We start from the raw sequence: 15,211 nt of genomic DNA, 5'->3' as shown, positions 1-15,211 counted from the left end.
AGGCCCACTTATAGTGTCTTGGGTAGCGATGAGGGGAAGCACTGACATGGCTCATGGATGTCTTGGTTAGCAATGGTGATGAGGGGAAGTTGGAGGAGATCGCGAGAAGGTTGGGGCGAAACCAATGGGAGACCAATGAGGACCGGCATCGGGGTCTTATCCATTGGATGAAGTAGCCGACAGAGCAAGCTCGAGCATCCAACTAAACTAGTAAAGTTTCACGGGAGGCGATAGGACAAGGATGGGAATGGAACGATGGAAGGATAGGAGCTGCATGGATCGGCCCTTATCACGCGACGGACATGGCGTCCAACGCCCGAATGTGACGTCTGGGGCCTCGGGCTGGAGTGACTGTCTGGGCAACTTTGGCAACGATCAGGGAGGAAGCATTGCCAGAGGGCCAAGTCTTTGATTCGCCATATATTCTCGAAAGTATCGTACTTCAATTGCAGTAACTGGTTGGGATGCAGTTGAAGCCGAGTCAGCAATCCTTATCTGCGACAACAATTAAGCTTATCACCGCCCTTATCAGCCACCCGTCGCCATTTGCTCTACGCAAGAGTTACAGGACTAAGTACTTCGCAGCCTGCTTATCTGCATCAAATCGTCGTACCGCATTGATCCCGTGCCGCACATAATATCCTGCAGGATCAATACCGTTTTGACATCCGATGCCGCAATCTGACTACCCGTGCTCGACATTGGTTTGTATGCGTAGCGTTACGGCAAGTTGCATTTCTATATCATTCATAACCATCAAACTTTTTCCCTCCTTCTATAGTATTAGTTTCCGCCGACACGGGCCAGGTACGCCTCCCAACCTTCCTTCTGGTACTGTTGTGCAGCCTGCACCGGGTCCGGCGCGGCGTAGATACCGCGACCCGCGATAATGAAGTCAGCGCCCCGACCGATAGCCGATGCGGGCGTCTGGTACTGCTGACCGAGCTTATCTCCCTTGGACGAAATGTTCACACCAGTCGTGAAAACCACAAAGTCCTCCTCATCCGAAGGAGAGCTGACTTCCGACTGCACCTCACCCAACGAGCGGGTCGACACAAATCCCATGACGAAGTTCTTGTATTTCCGGGCATAATCAACCGAAGAAGTAGTGTACTGGCCGGTGGCCAAGGAACCCTTAGAGGTCATTTCCGCCAAAATCAACAGACCACGTTCGGGACCGTAGGCGAAGTCCGGTGCAGACGCCGTCTGAGCGAGAGCCTCGACGATACCCTCTCCAGGTAGGATGCTGCAGTTGATGATGTGGGCCCATTCCGAGATGCGGAGGGTACCACGGTGGTATTGCTTCTGAACAGTGTTGCCGATGTCAATAAATTTGCGGTCCTCGAAGATGAGGAAGTTGTGCTTCTGCGCAAGAGCCTTGAGGCCCTCAATGGTCTCGTCGCTGAAGTCAGAGAGGATATCGATGTGGGTTTTGATCACGGCGATGTAGGGACCGAGACCTGCAGTCCGGTATCACCGTTAATAAGTTTGCATGCAGCATAAACAGGCAGAGTAGCGGGTCGGCCTACGGTCAGCAAGATCTAGTAGCTCCTTAGTGGTGGTAACGTCGGCCGAGACGGTCACATTGGTCTTCTTGGCCTCAGCAATTTCGAACAGCCTCTTGGCCAGAGCATTGGGGTGCTTGCTGGCACGGGCAGTGTAGGTCAATTGCGACTTGGAGGACATAGTGTCGGTGGAGGGGTTAATGCGGGGATGGAAAGAGGGTTGTATGAATGAGAGTAGCTTGGAGTTTTTGATTGATAGGCCCTAATTGGTAGATCCAGAGATGCGCAGATAGTACCGAATAATTTAGCAGCGACTGGCCCTTGTGATGAGGTGAAACAAATGACAACGTTCAATGTCGAGCAAAAAGAGGAAGCTCAGTAAAATCATCGCGAGCCCCTCCACGCACCAGCCACATCGGGGGTGGATTGCTCCGCCTCCGACCCGTGGGGTTCAGCCACACCTGCAAAGGCGGAGTTCCCTTCCATTGAATGTGCCACACCCGAGATTCATTGGAGAGCTCGTATTCCCTGCTGCACATGGGGAAATAGACCACGTCAATCAGAAAGCCATTGTCATTGCCGACCCTAGCAGTACGCATAGTAAACGCGTTGAGTAGTAATATACAATAGTAGAGATTATTACATATAGCTGGTATGGTCAACACCGCCAATCACACCCACGAAGTCAATTCAAACTTAAAAGTAGGAAATCAACTCCCTCGCAACTCCAAAAGAGGTCAATCCCCAAAGAGCTCCTTGCGCAAGCAAGTAGAAGCTGCCGTACAACCGACCGCGACCCCGCGGCTTGCCGGAGTACACGTATCCGTAAAGGAACAGTGAGCGACCGAGGACCCAGATGCTTCCAAGGCCAGTTGCCAACTGGGGGTACTTCAATCCAGCCACCAGGATGAAGAGCATAGTTTGGCTGGAGTTCTCAAGGAAGTTGGCATGAGCGCGCTGAGCGCAGTTGAACTGCTCAGCCTTGGGCTGCACGATTGGGAATGTACGTTAGCTCGAGAAATCCTGTTCGTCTGGGGTTGGCTTACGTTGGTCTTGCACTGCTCTACGGTCGCATAGCAGTGAGGGTAGGGGCAATCGGCGTCCTTACGGAGACGAGACACGACGGCGCCATGGACGAAGCTCAGGACGGGGATGGCGCCCAGAGCGACGGCAATGACAGAGCTGCAGGATGATTAGCATCAGACTATATGGGACCTAGTAGCATTGTTTGCAGGGATTGTAGAATTGGCACATACCCGTAGTTTTCAGGAACGGTCAGAGTAAGCATGGTGGATTATTAATTTGTAGTGTTCTCGACTTGGAATCTGCTATGACTAGGCGGTATTAGGCAGTCTAGAAGAAGCCGAAAGTGATTCAATTTATATAGTCGGAGATTGATGGGACGCAAGAGCGGCCGGATGCGGATCCAGAGCATCCTTGGCGGATCCCTGAAGACCCGACTCCGACAGCGTTGCCATTCACACCCGGAGAATTAGTCAACCGCGAACAGAACTGCAGTAAGCAAGATGAATGAAACAGAAACACCTAGAAGGTTCTGTTGTGAGGAGCGCTGATGGTACAGAATCATTTACTATGCTTGCTTTGCTTTTCGACCAAAAAAAAAAAAAAAAGAAAAGGAAAAGAAGAAAAGGCTAAATTTGATGGCATTTATTTACATCTATGGCAAACAGCGGACAAGTACGTGCCACTACGTTCACATTCGGCTCACACTACCGTACTTCGCTTGCCAGGCAAAGAAGTACAGTAATGCTCCCAAAGGCTGGCCGACAAGACAGAAGCTAACCCAGAAAATGGAATTGCCTATCACCTTCCCAGTAGGGTCTTGGATCTTCTCCAATGGGGCGGTGATAATGATCAGCGGTAGTTGAAACATCATGCCCGCAAATGCCACACCTGGCTTGGTTAGTTTGGGCAGATAACGAAGCGGGAGAATGATGCATACCGATAAAATTATGCGTGGGAATACCCACAAGAACCTCATGCAGGACAGCAGAGAGAGCGAAGACAACCGTGCTCGCCGCAAGAGGATGCCACCCACGACCAACAAGCGGCGAGTAGACATGTCGCTTCATGAAGAGATATACAGGCCGGTTCCATGACCGCCAATACACTCCAAGACTGGAGCTATTCCACCAATCAGTGTAGAACTCACGGTCTCCGAACCGCATCACCTCAGCCAAAGCATTCAGCAGTGACTGGAAGAGCGCAAAGAACCCGGCCAGCCAGATGATAAGAGAGATTGTGGACAGTTTCATCACGCGCTCCAGAATAGATGCGATGTCCATGACGGCAATCTTGTCGATTGAATTGCGCAAGACGGGGGCCGCATACTGAGCAGATAGAAGCCAGATGAACACGGCTAGGCAGAAGAACTCAGACAGGCGCTTGGCCACGAACGACCACCGGATGTGTGACGACCTGGGGTATACTGGCTGATAAACTAGCGTAGGCGCCAACCAAAAGTAGACCAGGTTCCCCAGGGTGATATTGTTGGGGTATGGGCAAGCCGAATATAATTCCGGGAGGGCGGATTCGACAGAAGGGTTGAGCATGGCCTCGCGCAGGTCGCGATTAGTGAAGGCATACGAACAAATCTTGAAAGACACAATAAGAGCTTGAAGCTCACAAAGGGTGCCAATGCCTGGGTGGTGAACATAGAAATACACGACAAAACTCGTAATTCCCAAACTCAACAGGGTGTTCACGCAGTGGAAGAAGGCGGAGATCCACCATGTGTTTTTGAAAATGCGCTGTTCGCTCTCATTTGCCTCGGTCGATCCGTCCTTCTTCTTCTGGCCAACAATATTCTTAGCCTGTCTTGCCGCAGCCAGCTCTATGAGATAGGAGACGTAGAGGTGGAATGGGACGAGCGCAAAGAGAGCGGAGCCGAGCACAACATCCTGTCTCCGATAATCATGGCATCTGATGCAGATTAAGACACCATACTATCCGAAGCGGTCAGCTAGGCTTGCATTGATGAATGTTGATCCGCAGTTATGGCTTACTTTCATGAAGTTCTCAATGATGAGCCGGAGGTTCATTGCGACTAGATCCGGAAACAAAGCATTAGCCAGAAGCGGACACACGGGTAAGGAGGATGGGCAAACCAACCCAACACTATGACCATAAGATTTCGGAAGCCCAGGAAACTCGCCGTGACGTTGGGTTCGCGACTGAGACTGGAATGCCGAATTTTCGAATGATAGGCTTCCACATGACGATATTTGCTTCTCCTTCTCCAGTTGGTCTTGGTGGCGCCATTCGTCCCTTTGGGAGGATGACCGTTGGAAGCTTTCCCGTTCATGGGCTTTTGCGGGGATGTGTGTATGTCAGTCCCAGTACTGATAGCAGTACTGGGGCTATGTGAAGCCTCTTGTGTAGGAGACATGTTGATTTTGTTGTGGGAAACGAACCACCTTTTACAGTGGAGTGGTATCACAAGCCCGAAGTATAGGGAGACTTGTAGTTTAGCAGCTTGTCTGGCCTCGGTTCAAACCAATTGCGGGAAATAGCTTAGAACGTAGGACACAGAATCCCACCAGGGTGCGCTGTCCACGATGGACATGACAGAACACTGGACAAGTTTCAGAGACGAGAGGGGGAACAAAGGAGGGATAAGGTAGTTTTTAAATACTAATAATGGCCACAGGGAACAGCAGCGGGGGTTGCAGGGGAAGAACGCATAATTGCGGCGTCGCAACGGCCTGGCCTCAGGCCGATCCAGGCCGTTGCGGGCCTAAAATTCATGGCAGCGCAGCGGCTGGCTCTGTCGCGGCCAATGACAGTCGCGCAGCCAAGGGCGGTTGCTCTTCATTCGACGCTCCGACACCCAACGCCATCACCAAAGCGACAATCAAACCAAGCGCTGCTCCTGCTCCTGCTGCATGCACGACATGGTCGATTGGCTCTAGCTGGGGATCTTACCACCAGGTTGAGCATCGGCTAGCTGTCATTGCTTCCTCCTGTTTGCCTCCCCTGTCATGCTAGCGACTGTCTCTCCCATTCTTCCGTCATCCTTTCTTTCTTCCTTGTAAACCTACTACCTGCGTGCGGCAGTGCGCTTTGTCGCAATGGCTTTTTACGACGACCCTGGGAATGATGCCCAGCCATTTGGGAGGCCTCCGAAATCCTACGAAGGGGGAATTGCTGGACCGCGACGACCGAGTACGTGTTATACAATCCTTTGTCCCGATGCGTTCACATTTGTTTACCCCTCTACCTTCGTTTTTCGTTTGGCGAAGTTAACCGTCAATTGTAGGACTCGTGACAGACTATGGATCATCGATGGTACAATGGATACGCACACGGAAGCCTCGCTATAAGGGTGGTCATCAGATTGAGGTGGAAAGGCCTAGTGCAAGCTATGTTGTGGATGTAAGTGCGACAGACGTCCGCGCACATTCTGATACAACTCCTCAACTGACACGAGCGGAATTTTTCTTTGTTAGATGCTCCCACCTCTTGCCCGAGTTCATTCTCCAGCGGACACTATCCCGGTGCGGCATTTACATCAGTCAATCGGAAAATCGAAGAAACCGATCACTGTCGTACGATGGACACCGGAAGGAAGGCGCCTGCTGACGGGAGGACATACGGGCGAATTCATGCTCTGGAATGGCACTGCCTTCAACTTCGAAACAGTCATGGATGTGCGTGTTGCTTGGTTGTGATTACCTGCTGGTCGAGGATTCGTTGCTGATGTTTGAATAGGCACATTACGACCAGCTGCAAGCTGGAGTCACTTCCTTAGCTTGGTCTCACAGTCACGACTGGTTGATATCCGGAGGACAGAAGGGTGACGTGAAGTATTGGCGACCTAACTTTAACAACGTCGAGACGATCGATGACGCACATCACGATGCTGTTCGCGATTTAGCTTGGTCACCCAGTGATACTAAATTCCTCTCCGCATCCGACGACACAACACTGAAGATTTTCGATTTCACTGCAAGAACTTGCGATACCGTTCTTACCGGTCACAATTGGGATGTCAAATCCTGCGACTGGCATCCCACCAAAGGTCTGCTTGTGTCTGGGTCCAAAGACCACCAAGTCAAGTTCTGGGATCCTCGCACAGCAAGATGCTTAACAACGCTCCATAGTCACAAGAATACCGTCACAGCGACGAGGTTCTCCCGCGTAAACAATAACCTTCTAGCTACATCATCTCGGGATCAAACGGCGAGAGTCTTTGACTTGCGCATGATGCGAGATATTTGTATCCTCCGAGGCCATGAGAAGCCCGTCTCCTCTCTAACATGGCACCCGATCCACAGCTCTCTCATATCCACTGGTAGTGAGGATGGCTCTCTATATCACTATTTACTTGATGAACCAAATTTGCCCTCCGGCCAGATCCCTACAATTGCGCCATATGACAGCAACGACCCGGCTAACACGCCGGCGCAGGTGATATACCCTGCCCACAAGGTACAATACGCGCATGGTGCCACCATCTGGTCCCTCGATTGGCATCCTCTTGGTCACATTCTTGCATCCGGATCTAAAGATAACTTCACGCGGTTCTGGTCCCGTGCCAGACCTGGGGAGACTAGTTACATGAAGGACAGGTTCCACATCGGAGAAGAAGCGGCGGAAGCCCAGGGTACATGGAGCCGGGGCTTCGGACGGCGGCAGATGCGTGAAGAGGAAGAACAAGAACTTCAGGATGAGGCGGAGAGCTTGGTCGACCAAAAGAAACCGGCCGGTATGTCGTCTCTTCCTGGAATTCAATTCGCACCACCTGGCGCCGCACCACAGCCAGACGGGATGGGTTCGATACTGCCCGGGATTGGGGCTCCCCAGCCCCCACCCCAGCCGGGGTTTTCCACTTCTATGCCACAGATGGATCCTGGGCGTTTAGCAGCTCTTCTGTCCAGCCAACCGCCCCCTCAGCCGAACAATTTCCCTCCCACGACTGGATTGCCCGGGTTTCCCATGCACCCTGCTATGTCGGGGACACCTCCGGTGAACGTTGACTTGGCGGAACTACAGAAGCAGCTTCTTTCTCAAGGAATATCGCTGCCCCAGAACTTCCCGCCGCCAAACTTTCCTGGCATGCCCGGGGGGCTTCCCGGCTTGCAAGGGAGCAGTACGCCCGATCACGGATATGGAAGATGATTCCAGATGCGGCATCTAGTGCTCAAAAGCTCGGTTGGCTCATATAAATGGCGTAATACCAGGTCGCTCGGTTGCTGGCGTGGCCTCAATAACTTTCGGCGAACATTATGTATGTATTATAGTCGGTTTCGACGAGATTCTGCGCTCTTGGCCATAATAAGACGAACATACTGTCCGTGAGTACCTGTTATCGACACGGCAGGTAAGGGAATGTGAGGGATTGTGATGTGGCCATGAAGACATCCCGATTCGTCTTCGGTCATAGTCCTCCTGGGATAGGGAAGCTAGATAGGATAAGGACCAACACATTGATACCACCCCACAAAAGGGGGATCCAGGTCGACATTCTGAAATTTCCCGCTTCATAAACTGCACCTAAACTATCAAATAGTCAGATTACTGCGAGTAGTATAGAGCGTAGCATCAAGAGGACTCACACGAGGCCAATTAGACTCCCCGCTAAAAGCGCCTCCAATCCACCTATGACCATGTATACTAAGGGAACCGCAAGACAGGCTTTCCAGCTTCTGCATTGCATGGCCACAGCCCATGCTGCGACCAGCAGATGGCTTGCGCCATAGAAGATCAAGGTCCAGTACAGAGTAAAACGCCAAATGTCCTTGTTGTAGTAGAGGTAGTATGCACCAGTACTCTTCGTCGGGAAGAGCTCATAGAGGGACGGAAAAGGAGGCGTTTCATAATTGATCGGAACCCGGTTGTCGGCCATTGGAATGCAAAAAGACCACCTGGCCTGCCACAGGGACTAATTAAGAGTCATAAAATGAGCACGACCTGGTAAATCGGCCGACGGCCACTGATGCGGACATATACCACGGAGGCCAGAAAGGGTCGCGAAGCTGATAAGATCCGCTCGGAACGGAGGAGCTCGTGGTTTGCACTGTTTGCTCCCGGCACGACGAACCTCGGCAGGTGATCTGGGGTTCTCCGCGGCAACTGGAAGCAGTTGCTTTCCGTTATCTCCCCATACCTCTCTGTCAGTCTCAGTTGGGTTGTGTCTAATGTCCACTTTACTGGTTAAACCATTGACGCCCTTTTGACATCATGGCGACTGAACGCTCTTTGGGTGCTCTTCTGAGATCGCTTCAATTCTCATCTGACCTTCAGGATGTCTTCACGTATGATAGCCTCCCCCTCTCCGCACCTCGGCTGCGCGGATGCAACTGACCGACTTCGCTAGTTTGCTTCCCACGGCGACCAGCCTTTTGACCGTCCTTGGAAATCCTCTGAATATTACTCTGCTCGCGTCACAGCTGCTAGCAACTCCAGCCATTTGGGACCGCCCTGTCGATCTTCTCACGTGTCGCAAGCTCCTCAGCATATTCAACACAGCCGCCATCGCGATAGTACAAAGCGAAGCTTCAGACGATTCGAGGACGCCCTACACAAAGGCCAGAAAGATCGAACGTGAGGACTGGGTCAAAGCTGTCATTAATGGAGCGGATGACAAGTCGCCGCGATGGAGACACACAATCTTGATTGGGGGGCTACTGCTGGGTTTCGAGGGACAGAACAGACAGGGGTTGCCGTGGCACGTTCGGCGGAAGCTGGAAAGGGCGCTTGTGACGGCTTCACAGCTTGCGCTTGAGGAACTGGATCCCCAGAATGAGATTGACGGTCGCTGTGTCACCATGGTTCTCAACTATACCTTTGAACTGCTGTCTGACTCTGAAAGGAGCAGGCTTGACTACGACGTCTTGCTACCCGTCATGGTCAATGCGACCTATGCATCGCATGAAGGCCTGGAGGGAGGGTACTTCCTAGGTACCGTGGATAAGGACATAGTGGAAGCTCCTGGCAAGCAATTCCAGTGGTTGGCGCAGTCTGACACGTTTGCTCGTGTGACGGCCATTTCATCTAGTCCTCTCGTATCTGCCCTAGGACCGCTCTCCCGGCTCATGGCGCATGCAATAGAGAATGCCAAAGATTCTGGACTGATCGCGCAAACCTTGGATCATATCACGGACTTTGTGCGTACACTCATGGTGCAATGGCGGCTGAACAAGTTGTCGGAAGTCGACAAGTCCGAGGAAGCGGAGTTCCTTGACGCCGAGTCCTTGAAGACCACCATCCCGGGTCTTTGGAGACTGCTTCGTAACTGCTTGTATTCAATCGTCATTGTTCTCCGCGCTGTCTTGGGTAGAGTGATCAATGACCCTGTTCTGGCTGCTCACCGCAGTGCTCCGTTCATATCCATGCAGGTGCTTCATATACTGCGGAACCTCTACTTCATATCATCCCGCATGGGCCAGAACGCTTCTTCGCAGCACATGTTTGTCACCTTGACAGCTGTGGATATTCTATCACACTACCCCGATTTGGCCGAGAACTTCCTGAGAAGCATCAAACCCAGTGAGCTCGGCCAGATCCCCGACCATCCTATTGAGCGGTGTCTGGACCTGTTCTTCCTCAACACGTCGGAGCTCTTCACTCCCTTACTATCTCCTGCATGTAGCGAAGAGCTTCTCGTTGCAGCAGCCGTTCCCTACCTCCCGGCCGGCGGAAATAACCATCTTCTGGAGATCTTCGAAGCCGCCCACAGCACGGTCCTGGCCGTGTTCGCCATCCCGAACAACGCCGCCGTAGCAGCCAAGCATCTCCCATTCTACATCGACAACCTATTTGCTGTAAGCTACCTGCATATTACCCCTATCTTTCTCAAGTTAATAATCCATTGCAGGTATTCCCCGAAAACCTCTCCGCGCGACAGTTCCGTCTAGCCTTCAAGACCGTCATCCAAGTCACAGCACCGCCCTCCCCAATCGCCAACACGCAACGCCTCCTCCCATCAATCCTCCTCGAAGTGCTCTATGACCGAGCCCTCCACGCATCCGACCAACTCCTTCCCCAACCATCATCAACTCAACTCGAGGGTCCCGACCTCGGCAAATCCCCGCCCGTGTCGGAACAAGCAGCGCTGACCCTCGCGCTCATCGACAGTCTCTGCTTCCTACGCGTCGAAGACCTCGAGGAGTGGCTTCCCCTAACAGCGCAATTACTCAACAGCATCAAGACACCAGATATGCATAAGCAATGCGTGGAACGGTTCTGGGAGGCGCTGAGTAGCGGCGAGATGGATGTCGAACGGGCGCATTTCTGTGTCACATGGTGGAGTACGCGTGGTGGCAGGGAGCTTGTTCTCTACGGAGATGAATTCGGGGCCGATGCGGAGCATAGGCAGGATGAGGCTGAGGGGCAGGGGCAGGGACAGGGGGCGTATATGAGTGGTGCTCTTGGTGCGGTGGCGAGGGAGAGTAAGCTTTAGATTTCTCCCTTCTCCTGTTATGGGATTGTATATAGGGTATGGTTTTACACAGCATGGGGTTACGATAGCCACGGCGTTCATGGAGCATTGATACCTTTTGCGATTTAGCGATGAAATCCACTTTTCTTTTTATTCATTTCCTTATGTACCATCAGCCAAACCAAAAATCATACAATCCCTCCCTTCTTTACCAACTCCACTCAGAAAAATATTATATGTATAGTCTCATAACACGCGAATATAAAGCACCACCAATCAATGAATCCCCGGAATCCCCACCCAACTCCTCTTCCTATACCGTTCATACTCCTCCCCAAAGAACGCAACCAAGAACTTCTCCTCCCCTATCACAAAACCATTAGCACACACACCAACAAGCCATAAAAACAGGAAAAGGGGGAGGGGTTTCAGACTTACTCCAAATCCTCCCACTAAAAAACCTCCACAACACGACCGCATACGCCAAAAAGCACACCCCATTCCCAAGAACCAACTGAGTGCCTAAACCCCACCAAAAGAACCCAAAGTAACTCGGATGTCTAAGCACAGAATACACACCCCCGGTAACCAGCACATGCCCTTCCCGACGGGTAACCTGCACCGTATGATTGAAGTTACTGCCGGCTTGCGCCATGGCCACGCTGCGGATCGTCTGGCCCAGGACCATCAGGAATAGACCAACGGCTACTTGGTAGGTTGTGACCGAGGAGGGAAGGTATAGCGGCACCGGACGGGCGGTGAAGTAGGTGTGCGTGAGGAGACATTCGAGGATGGCGGAGCCGTGGGCGATGTGGTAGGTCCAGCCGTTGGAGGTGAGGAGGTAAGCGGAGACGGTGGCGAAGTGGGTGTTGTATGCGGCTGTGGTGTAGTATTCGAGGAAGTGGAAGAGGGAGAGCGAGGATAGGAAGAAGGGGATGCGCCAGAGGGGGGTGTATAGGGGTTCGCCGTAGATGAGGGGGAGGAGGGTTAGCGTGCTGGTTAGGCCGAGGAGGATGCCGAGGAGGTAGGCGTGGAGGGAGATGCTGGAGAGGGATTTCGGGCCGTTGGGGAGGATGGAGGTGTCTGTTGTTGTTGTTGTTGTCGTTGTGTGGTTATTGTTGGTGGGTGGTGGTCGGTATGGGCGGAATGGTGATGGGGATGGAGATGGGGAGGGAGAGGGGGAGGGGGAGGGAGGGGAATGCGACATTGTTGTTGGAGTTGTGGTAGTTGTTGGTACGTAGGTGTATTGGAGGTTGAGATTTCTGGTGTTGTCAAGGGATTGTCATGCTGGAGAAGGCGCTGGGGATGGTGTTTATATGGAGTTGTTGAACAATCGCGGGAGTTTTTTTGGAGAACAATACTAATTGCGATCCAATGCGGAGGAGCTCCAGCGGGTGGGCTTCTGATTGGTGGGGTGTGGGTACTTTGTACTTGTGGTAATGTGATGGGTCGCTGCGCGCGAGGGAAAGTTGACTTATTCTATAGGAGATAATTGATGTGTCTTATGAAGTATGTATGTGGGGAGATGATAGATGATAGTTTGAAGAGATTGTCATTTGGATTGGAGGGACTGTTTGTTATACTGGGTATTGGAGAGTTGTGCTTTTGCAGAGTGACAATTATGGCTGGCGATGCGGAGAGTAACTTGGGTTATCTCCAGACAGCTTGCAGTCATAATCACTGTATTTATGGTCCATATTATCAAGTGCTTTGTATATATCAGTGGTATAAATTCCCATCGATGCTGGGCAAGTGTAATCAGAATAGTAGGAGTCTACTAAGATTCATCATCCATTTGACGGCCCGCAGAGCTGTGCCCCGACTAAACTCCGGATTCACCCCGCCTTGATAACGCAACAAAGGAATCACTCTCCGGCTGTCTCATTCAAAATACAACCATGGATCTGCAAGAGAATCGAGAACGCATGCGCCGCGGCGAGCTGTATCATGCGTTCGTCTCCGATCTTACAGCCGATCGAGCGCGTTGCGCCAGTGCCTGTCGCCGTTTCAACAATGCGGGCGACGTGTCCCGACGACAGTCCCTGGAGTTGTGGAAGGAGTAAGTGAACACAATCACATTGATGCCCCCATGCCGGAATACAACCACGGCAGGCTCCACGCGGATGGAACGGTCTTCCACGGCATGGCGGATACAACCGGGCTGACAGGAACAGCATTGTGGGTGATACCACCCCTCTCCCGCCTGCCAGTCAGGATCCCGCCGAGGATGACAAGCTCTTAGAGAAGCATCCTTGGATCGAGCCTCCCATTCGCATGGACTACGGGTACAACGTGAAAGTGGGAGAAGGCGCCTTCATCAATTTTGACTGTGTCATTATCGACACCTGCTTGGTGACCATTGGTGCGCGCACCTTGTTCGGTCCCAAGGTTAGTCTTTATAGCGGCACGCACCCTCTTGATCCGGCCGTGCGCAACGGAACGGAAGGTCCAGAGTCGGGGAAAGAAATCCATATTGGTGAGGATTGCTGGCTCGCAGGGAATGTGACTGTGTTGCCGGGAGTGACGATCGGAAAAGGTGCGGTTATTGGAGCTGGCAGTGTGGTGACCAAGGTACGTTCGAGACTGCTTACCATTCCTGGGATCTTGTGTGAGGGTCAAAAATGGTCTTTGCTGATAAGGATGGTTGCCATGCTAGGATGTTCCCGCGTTTCATTTGGCCGTGGGAAACCCAGCGAGAGTGATTCGCAAGATTGAAACCTCGATGAAGGAGTAACTGGTAACTGAATTATGTTGGTTGCTAAATGCTCCCGCAGTGATGCATGTGAATAGAGGTTGTGTCGGTCGTGGTTAATATTGCACTTAAACACTGAGGTTACCCAACGATTGTACATAATTAGATATATCATAAAAAGGAATCTGCCGACTCGGCACAAGTCACACAAGCATTCTTCTCTGGGTTCCCCGACGCACAGGGTTGGGGGGGTTTGGTTAATTCACTATGATCGACAGCGCAGTGGGGACGAAAAAAAGACCCTGGAAACCAGCAGAATGGGGATGACACTTGACAACGGTGCGCGAGTCGGAACGCACTAATTGGCAATAACGGGTTGGTTTGCTGGGCGTAATGGGAGATAACCCCACGCTAGGAAATGAGCTGGAAAGCTTCAAGTGGAGATGGGGGGCAAATAAGCTCCAGGGGACGAGAGGGGCTCTAGCTGGGTTTGGAGTAGGGCAGATGGAGGCAGAAGGAGGTTGGCTCGCCTAAGCGGCGGGGAGGAATGCGATCATGATGTGCCCCTGCAGCTTCCCCTGCCTATCCTAAGTACAGCTGGCAGCCAGGTAAAGCTACTACTTATTTACTATACAGGTACGTCGTTGGGTACTTCTGGGCTAACTACTAAGCAAGTACTATCTTCCGCTGTAGGTTGAGATGACATACAATGCATACATTCTAGCCATACCACCCAACTGGATCCCCCGAATATTTCCTCCTACTTGGAGAATTTCTCTTAGGGCTGGCTGGTGGGGACAATGGGAAAATAAATGGCCAGGGAAATTCATGGCTAAAAACTGAGGCATGCACGAAATGAAACAAATGTCCGATAGGATTACTTTTGACGTAGTGATGTCTTTCCGCGGATGACAGAAGTACCAGCCAACGGTAACACAGGCGCTTGGGTGGAATTCTTAACCGAGAGAAAACATAATGAGATGGGCGGCTGCTCCTCATGCGTCTTTATTTATTCTGGGCCCAATAGCACCGATAGGTTTTAATTTGGATTTTATGGGTGTTAATTAATCCTTTTTGTCCAGTATTGGGATTCAAGGTGATTGATCTTCGCTTTGTTGGCAGTCCAGACCGTGTCCATTCTTACTCCATGCGTGAGAAACGAGGGGAATCATTACTACGTATACATACGAGAATTGGTAGCACAATTAATTAATCCAGCGAACCGGATTGAGAGAGCTTCCAGGTAACAGTAGCAACTATAGTTTTTCTAATACTAGGCAGATGCGATCCTGGCTTTCCCCCCGCCCAACCAAAGTTAGTGACTATCTTCTAGCGCTGCAGGTGAAAATCAAAAGGGATGTATCATGGAGTAGTAGTAATTGATGAACGGAGTCTCCCGTATTGTAGATGGAAAAGATAATTCCATATGTTGGAGGTATTTTATAAGCAAGAAGAATGATAAATAGGTCGATTGAATCAAAGAGCGATAGATAATTGGAAAGTAAAAAAAAATGTTCGTTATCCATCATTTCAACCATCCAACCACTGGCCAGGCCGATCCCCGATTCGCCCTGGAACATCCCGCCAATCCGTTGCTCCACCGCAACGTCA

General features: G+C 51.6%; 8 protein-coding genes across 8 annotated transcripts; 3 read left to right on the top strand and 5 right to left on the bottom strand.

Moving 5' to 3' along the window:
• Positions 1-678: 678 nt before the first annotated feature.
• pyrG (orotidine-5'-phosphate decarboxylase pyrG) lies at positions 679-1,847 on the bottom strand. The gene is made up of 2 exons (XM_025529817.1): positions 1,530-1,847; positions 679-1,460 (listed from the first exon to the last, which is right to left on the bottom strand). The coding sequence occupies exons 1-2, from the start codon at positions 1,684-1,686 to the stop codon at positions 784-786; spliced, it is 834 nt and encodes a 277-aa protein (XP_025384352.1). The 5' UTR covers positions 1,687-1,847; the 3' UTR covers positions 679-783.
• Positions 1,848-2,005: 158 nt separating this feature from the next.
• Positions 2,006-2,793, bottom strand: BO83DRAFT_440411 (MAPEG family protein; the record flags this gene model as incomplete). The annotated part of the gene is made up of 3 exons (XM_025536258.1): positions 2,006-2,492; positions 2,552-2,687; positions 2,762-2,793. The coding sequence occupies 3 exons, from the start codon at positions 2,791-2,793 to the stop codon at positions 2,202-2,204; spliced, it is 459 nt and encodes a 152-aa protein (XP_025384351.1). The 3' UTR covers positions 2,006-2,201.
• A 363-nt stretch (positions 2,794-3,156) lies between these two features.
• On the bottom strand, positions 3,157-5,176 carry BO83DRAFT_368279 (putative diacylglycerol O-acyltransferase (DgaT)). The gene is made up of 4 exons (XM_025529816.1): positions 4,638-5,176; positions 4,532-4,572; positions 3,469-4,471; positions 3,157-3,419 (listed from the first exon to the last, which is right to left on the bottom strand). Exons 1-4 carry the CDS (start codon positions 4,912-4,914, stop codon positions 3,220-3,222), a joined length of 1,521 nt encoding a protein of 506 aa, XP_025384350.1. The 5' UTR covers positions 4,915-5,176; the 3' UTR covers positions 3,157-3,219.
• Positions 5,177-5,373: 197 nt separating this feature from the next.
• BO83DRAFT_345341 (WD40 repeat domain-containing protein) lies at positions 5,374-7,951 on the top strand. Its single transcript, XM_025528745.1, has 4 exons — positions 5,374-5,690; positions 5,785-5,900; positions 5,975-6,175; positions 6,237-7,951. Exons 1-4 carry the CDS (start codon positions 5,597-5,599, stop codon positions 7,644-7,646), a joined length of 1,821 nt encoding a protein of 606 aa, XP_025384349.1. The 5' UTR covers positions 5,374-5,596; the 3' UTR covers positions 7,647-7,951.
• On the bottom strand, positions 7,906-8,373 carry BO83DRAFT_402066 (uncharacterized protein; the record flags this gene model as incomplete). Its single annotated transcript, XM_025533506.1, has 2 exons — positions 7,906-8,026; positions 8,084-8,373. 2 exons carry the CDS (start codon positions 8,371-8,373, stop codon positions 7,906-7,908), a joined length of 411 nt encoding a protein of 136 aa, XP_025384348.1.
• Positions 8,374-8,636: 263 nt separating this feature from the next.
• Positions 8,637-11,050, top strand: pex8 (putative peroxisomal membrane protein Pex17). The gene is made up of 2 exons (XM_025532015.1): positions 8,637-10,291; positions 10,345-11,050. The coding sequence occupies exons 1-2, from the start codon at positions 8,822-8,824 to the stop codon at positions 10,927-10,929; spliced, it is 2,055 nt and encodes a 684-aa protein (XP_025384347.1). The 5' UTR covers positions 8,637-8,821; the 3' UTR covers positions 10,930-11,050.
• A 33-nt stretch (positions 11,051-11,083) lies between these two features.
• Positions 11,084-12,583, bottom strand: BO83DRAFT_410985 (protein-S-isoprenylcysteine carboxyl O-methyltransferase; the record flags this gene model as incomplete). The annotated part of the gene is made up of 3 exons (XM_025534269.1): positions 11,084-11,273; positions 11,347-11,991; positions 12,571-12,583. The coding sequence occupies 3 exons, from the start codon at positions 12,581-12,583 to the stop codon at positions 11,185-11,187; spliced, it is 747 nt and encodes a 248-aa protein (XP_025384346.1). The 3' UTR covers positions 11,084-11,184.
• A 171-nt stretch (positions 12,584-12,754) lies between these two features.
• On the top strand, positions 12,755-13,871 carry BO83DRAFT_420083 (sugar O-acetyltransferase; the record flags this gene model as incomplete). Its single annotated transcript, XM_025534916.1, has 3 exons — positions 12,755-12,967; positions 13,083-13,479; positions 13,767-13,871. Exons 1-3 carry the CDS (start codon positions 12,807-12,809, stop codon positions 13,869-13,871), a joined length of 663 nt encoding a protein of 220 aa, XP_025384345.1. The 5' UTR covers positions 12,755-12,806.
• Between the last annotated feature and the right edge of the window lie 1,340 nt (positions 13,872-15,211).

This window comes from Aspergillus eucalypticola (genome assembly GCF_003184535.1).
Source record: "Aspergillus eucalypticola CBS 122712 chromosome Unknown BO83scaffold_28, whole genome shotgun sequence".
In the NCBI taxonomy this organism is placed as follows: domain Eukaryota; kingdom Fungi; phylum Ascomycota; class Eurotiomycetes; order Eurotiales; family Aspergillaceae; genus Aspergillus; species Aspergillus eucalypticola.
Note: the sequence above shows the minus strand (reverse complement) of the source record. Positions and strands in the feature narration are given on the sequence as shown.

Coding starts and splice junctions, on each gene's coding strand:
- pyrG (XM_025529817.1), bottom strand. CDS start 1,686: ATGTCCTCCAAGTCGCAATTGACCTACACTGCCCGTGCCAGCAAGCAC. Junction 1,461..1,529: donor GCTACTAGATCTTGCTGACC/GTAGGCCGACCC, acceptor ACCGGACTGCAG/GTCTCGGTCCCTACATCGCC.
- BO83DRAFT_345341 (XM_025528745.1), top strand. CDS start 5,597: ATGGCTTTTTACGACGACCCTGGGAATGATGCCCAGCCATTTGGGAGG. Junction 5,901..5,974: donor GTGCAAGCTATGTTGTGGAT/GTAAGTGCGACA, acceptor TTTCTTTGTTAG/ATGCTCCCACCTCTTGCCCG. Junction 6,176..6,236: donor ACTTCGAAACAGTCATGGAT/GTGCGTGTTGCT, acceptor ATGTTTGAATAG/GCACATTACGACCAGCTGCA.
- pex8 (XM_025532015.1), top strand. CDS start 8,822: ATGCAACTGACCGACTTCGCTAGTTTGCTTCCCACGGCGACCAGCCTT. Junction 10,292..10,344: donor ACATCGACAACCTATTTGCT/GTAAGCTACCTG, acceptor AATCCATTGCAG/GTATTCCCCGAAAACCTCTC.
- BO83DRAFT_368279 (XM_025529816.1), bottom strand. CDS start 4,914: ATGTCTCCTACACAAGAGGCTTCACATAGCCCCAGTACTGCTATCAGT. Junction 4,472..4,531: donor TCATTGAGAACTTCATGAAA/GTAAGCCATAAC, acceptor CGCTTCGGATAG/TATGGTGTCTTAATCTGCAT. Junction 3,420..3,468: donor TCCCACGCATAATTTTATCG/GTATGCATCATT, acceptor TAACCAAGCCAG/GTGTGGCATTTGCGGGCATG.